The sequence below is a fragment of the Sinocyclocheilus rhinocerous genome, unplaced genomic scaffold, assembly GCF_001515625.1.
Source record: "Sinocyclocheilus rhinocerous isolate Xijiao unplaced genomic scaffold, SAMN03320098_v1.1 scaffold3235, whole genome shotgun sequence".
In the NCBI taxonomy this organism is placed as follows: Eukaryota; Metazoa; Chordata; class Actinopteri; order Cypriniformes; family Cyprinidae; genus Sinocyclocheilus; species Sinocyclocheilus rhinocerous.
In genome coordinates this window covers 138,995-148,509 of record NW_015623484.1, presented here as the reverse complement: position 1 = coordinate 148,509, position 9,515 = coordinate 138,995, and the positions used below count along the sequence as shown (strand labels likewise).

The 9,515-nt window shown below is 36.2% G+C and overlaps 2 protein-coding genes across 2 annotated transcripts in view; both read left to right on the top strand.

Annotated features, from left to right (window-relative positions):
* Positions 1–1,565, top strand: part of LOC107751526 (small ubiquitin-related modifier 2) — an 8,100-nt gene extending 6,535 nt beyond the window's left edge. The window contains exon 4 of the mRNA XM_016567298.1: positions 844–1,565. Coding sequence (XP_016422784.1) covers positions 844–906 — 63 coding nt within the window. The 3' untranslated portion in view covers positions 907–1,565. The remainder of the gene's footprint in view (positions 1–843) is intronic.
* An 813-nt stretch (positions 1,566–2,378) lies between these two features.
* LOC107751437 (hematological and neurological expressed 1 protein-like) overlaps positions 2,379–9,515 on the top strand; it is a 22,030-nt gene continuing 14,893 nt past the window's right edge. The window contains exons 1-2 of the mRNA XM_016567209.1: positions 2,379–2,556; positions 4,871–5,010. Coding sequence (XP_016422695.1) covers positions 2,501–2,556; positions 4,871–5,010 — 196 coding nt within the window. The 5' untranslated portion in view covers positions 2,379–2,500. The remainder of the gene's footprint in view (positions 2,557–4,870; positions 5,011–9,515) is intronic.

Sequence of the window (9,515 nt, the reverse complement as noted above, 5' to 3'; positions counted from 1 at the left end):
TGTGTGTGTGTGTGTGTGTGTGTATGTATGTATTTATATATATATATATACACACACACACCTTGCTACACTGACTGTGTTAGGCTAACCGAGACTTGTCATTTGCACTTATATATTGTTGCTCTTTTGTTAGTTTTGACTGCTTTTATTGTCCTCATTTGTAAGTCGCTTTGGATAAAAGCGTCTGCTAAATGACTAAATTTATTTATTTATTTAATTTATTTTAATTTGTAGAATATTAGAATAGTGTTTCTTGTACGGCCTAATTTATGATCATTTAATTTTTCATTTATGGCCATTTAAAAAAAAAAAGCTAATTATTTTAACTTTTAACGTTTATTACAGTATGAAATTTGTATAATATAATCATCAGAATCCAGTTCGTATTATCATTGAAAAATGAGGAAAATTAACCAATCATATCATAGGCCACTTTTTATTATCCAGTCAAATGCTGGTGGATAAAGTCCTGCTCTTATTTTCTCAGATTGGAAGTTAAATGCATTTCATGTTGACTTTAAAGCTTTTGTTGTTTGATTTAGAAAGAACAGGCATCATGTGTGCTCTCAGATGAACATTAAGGCAAGAAAACAATTTTTTTTTCAAACATAATAGACTGCATCTCACCCACTGAATAAATCTGGCTTGACAGCATCATTGTGCAGCTGCATCATGGGATAGGAGTGAAATGTAATTACAGCAGATAGGTGTCAATTTCACAGTGAACAGGAAGTCTTGGGAATTCTGAAAGAGGTCAGCTCATGTGACTCTCTACTGACCTCACATCGCTTGTGTTTATTAATAATAGTGAATAATAAATGACCTCATGTTGTTCTTCTGCAGTTGGAAATGGAGGATGAAGACACAATTGACGTTTTCCAGCAACAGACAGGAGGACACATCTGAATCGGACGACTCTCGCGACCCCGACCCGTCTCTCTCCGCCTCTCTCTCTCTCTGTTCCTGGTTCTCACAGACCTCTCTCCTCATGGTTATCTGTAACTGCTGTTGTATAGTGTTTTCAGTTCATCATGTTTTACTTTCGTTTTGTACATAAAGGGTTTCTGCTACAGTAATTATTACATTGGGATTGTTAATTGCTGTAAAATCTGACATGTTAAGCCCGAGTCTTTGAACGATTGATCGCTAGACCATCATGGAGACAGTCATCTGTGTACAGAGTCAGACCAACTAATACATGTATCCCCTTAAGAATCATTGAGGATAAAGAGCCATGTGTTTGAGTTCAGGGTTTTGTTCTGGTTCGAATATGACCACACAGGCTTTTTCGAAATTGCGTTTCAAGAAATAATAAAGAAATGTTCTGCTCTACTATACTTTAAGCAGACAAACCTGCAGTTCAGATTGATTTTCTGTTTTCCATTCAGACAAATTGGTTTTACAACTTTTTTTTATTTTATTTTAGTGGTCATGTATAGTGCGTAACTTGTGTTAAACATGTTTTGACTTGAGTACGAACGAGGGAATTCATGTTTCAGACAAGTCAAGCATCTGTCTGTATTGTCTAATCTCTTGTTAAAATAAAATATTCTCTTTTTATCAAACTCAATTAAAAATATATTATAGTTCACATTTGTGACCCTGGAGCACAAAAGCAGTGTTAAGTCGCTGGGGTATATTTGTAGCAATAGCCAACAATACATTGTATGGGTCAAAATTATTTTTTTCTTTTATGCCAAAAATCATTAGGATATTAAGTAAAGATCATGTTCCATGAATATATTTTGTAAATTTCCTACCATAAATATATCAAAACTAAATTTTTGATTAGTAATATGCATTGCTAAGAACTTAATTTGGACAACTTTAAAGGCGATTTTCTCAATATTTAGATTTTTTGCCTCCTCAGATTCCAGGTTTTCAAATCTCGGCCAAATATGATCCTATCCTAACAAACCATACATCAATGGAAAGCTTATTTATTCAGCTTATGACTGGTTTTGTGGTCCTGTGTCACATATTGTTTTGGCATTCTAAACTTTTTTTTTAATTTGCATAATTTTAGCAATTATTCTTAAATTAAGTGAATTATTATCGTTATATATAATTTTACATAATTATAATCATTAAAGTAAAATGACTATAATATTAATATAGGTGTTTTGGTTTATTAACTCTAAGGAACTTTAGGGTATTTTGAAATACTAGAATGAAAAAAACAAGTACTATATTCGCATAAACACGTTTTAGTCAATATCCTATGGATGATTTTGCAGTAAACCACATCACGTAAACCGATGAAGGCTATTGAATGACGGCCAATCCTCCAATCAAACGCCAGGGTCCGCTGTCCTCCGTCCAATCAGGGGGCGCGTCGCTCCGGTGGGCGGGGCTTCGTGGGCTGGTCTAAAGGGCCGCTCCGCTGCGCTCGGATTTCAGCTGGTCCGGGTGGAGTCCATGCGGGATAAAGGACTTTAGGCGAATTCAGTCCAGCTGAAGCCTTTCTAACGCGGTTTAGCGAGCACATTACCCGCTCAACATGACTACGACGACCAACTTCCAAGGCATGGAGCCTGGTGCCAAAAACAGCTCCAGGTAAATGCATTTAAAGGGGTTTGTTGCGATCAGAAGCGAGACAAAAGAAGAGCTGGAGGTGATGATGATGATGATGATGGTGGTGGCCTGATGGATGGATTCCTCCTCCAATACATGCATGCAAATGAAGCTTATCAGCCTGAATGTGAGGATTTAATGGATTTGGATTGATTTCAGGTTTTCATTTGGTCTGAATTAACCCAGACCGTCTGCCACCACCGTCATCATCCTCTTCCTCCTGGCCAGGAAGACCCATCCACCCTTATTCTGACCCGAGATTCACTCCAGGCTCATTGTATGCATGTAGTTTGATGTGATGTCTGGTGTTTTGATGTAGATGGTGCCCAAACTTAAACCAGCATAAAGGAATGGGGCTGGCAGGCAGCCACTGCCTTCTCAAACTGGGTGATTTGCTTTAAAGTTGATTTGCATTGTGCATTGCTTTGGTTTCATAAATGGATGCTTTTCTCTGCTACTTATATTTTTGTCAGTTTAATCCCAGTCATCTGACTGTTCAGTGTGTAACCTCGAGCTCTGGCCCAAAAATACACACTCCATTGTCCTTAAAAGGTTTCTGATACTAGGGTTGGAACAGATGCATTGGATTTAGTCCAACCAGCCAGTGGAAGGTTTGCACGTCTGGCCAAAGGACTTTGTGATCCAAACTAACTTTTTTTTTTTTTTTTTTTGTGCGTTTGAGTGTCCAGAAATGATATCATTTGTAACTTTCAAAGGAGGGATGGAGATGCATTCAGGCATTTGCGTGTCAAAAATGTTGCAGTGGCTTTGTTTCCGCCTGATGCACAGAACAAGGTTTGATCATCTTGCTTTTAAATGAGGATCATGGCATTGTATGTTAATCCTAATACAAGACATCCTGGTTTTTGGGTCTTGCTGCAACATGTTGCCACCCTCACCACCTTTGAAGCTCTTATCCCTGTCATTTCCCCCAGTTTTAGTCTTTAAATCCTGCATGTCTGGGGTTTCCCTCAGTGGAACAGCCAGAAATGTAGGTCAAGCCTAGAGCAGACGTGTTTATTGGTCACTCGGTCTGATTTAGTGATGTTTTCGGCATGCATCTTGGGCTTGAGGAGGGATTTTTAATGCCATGTGTCTCCCGTGTCGGTTGGGTGGGGTCTCGAGCGAACGGCCTTCTCTAATAAAGTCCCCTGATCTGATCCCGAGCTTTAGTCTGGTTAAGGCATTAGCTGTTTAACCAGTCCATCCAGACAGCACTGGTTGGTTTTATAATCGCCGCACCGTCGATTCCTTTGACAAAAGGAGCAGAAAGTTGCGTTGGGATGGAGGCGACCCTGACAGCTGCCGGCGGGTGTCAGCTGGTCTCGTTCTGCGCGGGAGGGAGGGGTGTTGAGATCAGCACTGCTCTTTTCAAAAGCATTGATTAGGGCTTCCCTCGACCGCATCAATCACAGGTCTGCGGCTTTTCATCCGGGGTTTGTCCACACCCGCCCTCGTGTCTTTTTAATGAATCAACATATGTGCTGAATGAAAACCATCCAACACTGGAATCTGCACTTGGTGTGTGAGCAGATGAGCTCTGGTCTGGTCAGCTCTGTGTGTGTGTGTCTTTCAGTTTAGGGGTGGGCGATATGACCCAAGTCATTCGTTGTATGAGTCACTTTATATCACCATAACAAATTTACATCACAGCATAGATATTCTTGCTCTCAGTATTGTGCATATTTTATTAAAGATGTGGTAATGCGTATTCCTGTAGCTCAAACTGTTGAGCAATGCAAAGGTCATGGGTTCGATTTCCAGTGCTTGCATGAACTGATGAAGTCACTTTGGATAAAAGTATCTGCCAAATCCATAAATGTATGTATTTTGCATATTCAATGTTTTTTTCATTGAGCGTGCAAAATGCTTTATTTATTAAAAAAGGTCATTTTGTAAAACTAATAATATGATTTTTGTAAGACTCCATTGACTAAAAAGCAAAGGAAACACTATCAGAAGAAAAAACAAACTGTTAAACTAGGCTAAGTTCTATATGAATGCACCAACAGCATGATTGTTTGTCAATCATAAATGACTAAACTTGTGACTTATGACGTGTGCTGCTTTGAATTTTTTTCATGTTGCTTCCTTGTTCTCACATGTAAACAATGTAAAATGGTCATTTCTACTGTTACCATGGATTTCAATCTCTTCTTTTGACGTACTTCTACCGTTGCATGGTACATGCATCATAAAGTCCTACTATGTGTCCTTCATGCAATATGTGCTGTTCATTTTTGTAATATGTGTAATTGATCTGTTGGGCATCATTCTTCTGGCCCATGTCTCATAGGGTGTTGTGTCCCCCTGGCGGAGCCTCTAATATTTCCTTCGGCGCAGATGATGAGAAGCCTGTGCGCAAAAACAAGATGGCCTCCAGTATCTTTGCTGAACCTGACGACCCTCATGCCCATCGGAGGAACAACCCACCAGGTACAACACACACACACATACACATGTGGTTTAAATTCTGCTTCTGGTTAGGTCTGGATTTGGTTCGATTTTAATACTTGCATTATTTAAATCCAGCATGGCCTTGATGTCATCCTTGTGTTTAACAACTAAGATGAAACACAAATGTTGTTTACTATTACTTAATTATTAATATTTTTTATATATATTTTTGAAAGTCTCTTCTGCTCACCAAGGCTGCATTTGTTTGATCAAAATACAGAGAAAGGGAAAAAAAAAGTGAAATATTATTGCAATCAAAAATATCAGTTTTCTGTTTGAATATATTGTAAAATGTAATTTATTGCTGTGATGTAAATCTGTATTTTCAGCATCATTACTCCAGTCTTCAGTGTCACATGGTCCTTCAGAAATCATTCTAATATGCTGATTTACTGCTCAATAATCAGAAATGTTTCTTATCAATGTTATTTGAAATTAAAATCATTTGTGACTTAAATTTCTGTCACTTTAGATCATTTAAAAAAAAAAAAAATGTGGTTAAATCTGTGTTTTCAGCATCATTACTCCAGTCTTCAGTGTCACATGGTCCTTCAGAAATCATTCTAATATGCTGATTTACTGCTCAATAATCAGAAATGTTTCTTATCAATGTTATTTGAAATTAAAATCATTTGTGACTTAAATTTCTGTCACTTTAGATCATTTAAAAAAAAAAAAAATGTGGTGGTTTTGAAAAAGGTGAGAAAATACACTTTTAGTTATAGTACTATGAATAGCATCTTGTTCATGAGAGTAGTATCAGTTTTTTGAGTCACTATTGTTTCAGTAGGAAAATATGTAAAAACGGAAGAAAAAAAAAAGTGAAATATTATTGCAATCAAAAATATCAGTTTTCTGTTTGAATATATTGTAAAATGTAATTTATTGCTGTGATGTAAATCTGTATTTTCAGCATCATTACTCCAGTCTTCAGTGTCACATGGTCCTTCAGAAATCATTCTAATATGCTGATTTACTGCTCAATAATCAGAAATGTTTCTTATCAATGTTATTTGAAATGAAAATCATTTGTGACTTAAATTTCTGTCACTTTAGATCATTTAAAAAAAAAAAATGTGGTGGTTTTGAAAAAGGTGAGAAAATACACTTTTAGTTATAGTACTATGAATAGCATCTTGTTCATGAGAGTAGTATCAGTTTTTTGAGTCACTATTGTTTCAGTAGGAAAATATGTAAAAACGGATCTTCACGTCAGGTCTTTAAAACAGGTCCAGCGTATTTCTCTCGTCTATCAGTACATGGAGACTATAAGTGACATTTTGTTTTAACATTTGTTTGGTCAGATACACAACATTGCAAACAGATGTAGCATGCAGTGATTTTAGCTAGTGTTTAGAAACTTACTTTGTAAGATTTTCCAGGGATAACATAGTTATCTGTCCTCACTAACAATTGCTCGACCACAAGTGTGTGGGCATACCTTTGGCATGATGTCATTTCCTGGGCAAATATCCTGACAGTCCAGTGATTCAGGAAGTGACTCATGATGTAGGGAATGATAGCGAGTCACATCATGATGAAGCATCCAGTACAGGAGAGTCTGTTTTACACCGTGAAGAGAAATGTTGACTTATAAATACACCTGAATTATATTTAATAATTTAAAGCTATTTCCCCAATGCCAGTGCTGTGTTTGTATGCTTAAAGCAGCATATTGTTGGTTTAGCAACACGTCAAACTCTACTGAAATCGCCTCCCATGTGCTTCACACACTGCTCCATATCCGTCACTTGTGTAGAATGTTGCCTCAGAAGAGAGCTGCTTATGTAGACAGCGAGGCACCTCTGTGTTTAGATGTTCAGAGTTTGACAGCATCTTCGTTTTCTGGAAAAGAAACATTGTGTTTTGAATGCAGCCAGTAGTCGTGTGCTTAGCCCTGCGCAAGCTCATATACGGATAAACGCTGGTATGGGGATAATCTTGAGCTTTGATTCAGCGCTAATGCTTCACTCGGGCAGGTGTCCTTAGTATATCTGGTTATTCTCTCTCTAAAGGCGATTGCATGGCTCTCGTCTGAGATGGTGAATCCCGCTGCAGCGTTTGGGGTGTCTGGTTATTTTACAGCCGTAACTCCGAAAACAAAGCTTAAATTCAGTAGCAAGCAAACTAGATATTCCTTAGCAGATCTAAGCGTCCCAAAAAACGTAATGTCCTTTAAAGATTTGATGCCATGAACTTCACGTCTTCAGGTCTTGGAGCTTGTAAATGACTGATATGAATTTTGCCTACTGACTTTAGGGAAAACTCTTGGCATTTTCATGTTGTTTGTTATGCATGAGTGTAGGATCTGTGGATTTATAGTGTCGGTCTGATTGAATGAGCTGCTGTCGTGTCTTGACAGGAAGTTCAGCGTGTCGGCCAGAGGTGCCTGACAGGATGTCGTTGTGATTGTCTATTGTTTTGTAAGGGGTTTTAGTTTTTTTAATGTTTTTTTGTGTCAGCTAATGGAGCATAACAGTCACTTGTGAAAGTTAAAATCCCATTACATTTTCTCCATTAAGGCAAGACATCAAGGGTGAATAGTGTACAAATTTAACAAATGGATATCATCATCATACTTTCCCCAGTTGATTAATCACAGTACATTTGAGAGAATTGTTTTGTATTACTGAAATGTTATGTTTAAATAAGCAAATGAGGCATTTTCTAATTAAATATGCACTGATTTGCAAACATTTCCAGAGAAAAAATCTGAACACTGGATAAAGCCAGGTTCAAAATTCCTAGTTTGCTGACGTATTAAAGGTGAAGGTTTTTACAGTAGGGATTTTTGATATCTCTTTATTACTGCATAAATCAGAAAATACTGTCAGCAGTCTGAAAGCAGTCTGCAATATTTATCAGTGCGAATGGTATATGAACAAATCCCTCAGTAAAAATCTTCAGAATATAGATTGGAATAAAACCGTAACATTTGGTGTGAGTGCTGCTGAAGTGGATAAACTCATTTTGAGAAAACTGCTTTTAAAACATGTAATTGAAATTTACAGATGGAAATAAATAAAGGACAATAATAAAACCAGGTGAATGATGTATGAACAAACCCCTCTGTAATAACCTTCAGAATATAGATGCATTGTTAAAAAAAATTTTTTTTTAAAAAACTGACATTTACGGTAAAATACCAGCAGCTGTGGTTGCCAGAACTTCACCATAAAAAATATGGTAGCAACATTTTAGGTTTTACAGATTTAACTTAAGAGCTGAGGAGGGCAATATTTATATATAGAAGGTACACAGTGTCATTCACACAAACACTAAAGCCCATCATGGTGACACACATGAAACTGAAATAATGCAATAAACATTAATTTAACAACATTAGATGTAAGATTAAACCCTAATGTACACATCTAATAATAAAAAACGAAGAAGAAACATGTTATTTCAACAACAAAAAAACATCATCTATGAAGTGTCATGCAGGGAATTCTGGGAGTGTCAATTCACGGTTTTTCACTGTAAATTATACAATGACTTTTTTTTTTCACTTCCAAAAAACTTATTTTTAACAGTATTTTACTGTAAAATTACATTAAATGTAATTACATTTATTCACCGTATATAGTATGGAAACTTACTGTTAACCAGTTAACAGGTTTTTACTGTAGCATTTTTACAGTCTTTTACTGTTAAAATCACAATCATTTTTTACAGTGTAGCAGCAAAACTGTAAAATTTGGTGCATGTAAGTGCTGCTAAAGTGGAGAAACAAACTCATTTTAAGAAAACGGCCTTTAAAATATGTAATTGAAATATTCAGAAGAAAATAAATAAAGGACAATAATAAATCCAGGTAACATGTACACACACACACACACAATTTCTTTAAAAATAAAAAAAAATGCATATATGGCCATAACATATGAGAACTACTTGGTGCAAAATTGTCCATGACCTCTATTAGGGCTGGACAATAATTCAATATCAATATGTATCGCGATATAATTTTTTTCAATAACGGTGATATGATTTTTAAACACATTTCCGATATTTCGATATACATTACCAGTTTCCCATACATTGATTTACATGATGAACTAAAGCTCATCACAAACAGCTTTTCTACGAGCTGAGGAGGGTATTTTCTTCTTATTCTTATATATAAGTTCTTATATATAAAATTTGGTGCATGTAAGTGCTGCTAAAGTGGAGAAACAAACTCATTTTAAGAAAACGGCCTTTAAAATATGTAATTGAAATATTCAGAAGAAAATAAATAAAGGACAATAATAAATCCAGGTAACATGTACACACACACACACACAATTTCTTTAAAAATAAAAAAAAATGCATATATGGCCATAACATATGAGAACTACTTGGTGCAAAATTGTCCATGACCTCTATTAGGGCTGGACAATAATTCAATATCAATATGTATCGCGATATAATTTTTTTCAATAACGGTGATATGATTTTTAAACACATTTCCGATATTTCGATATACATTACCAGTTTCC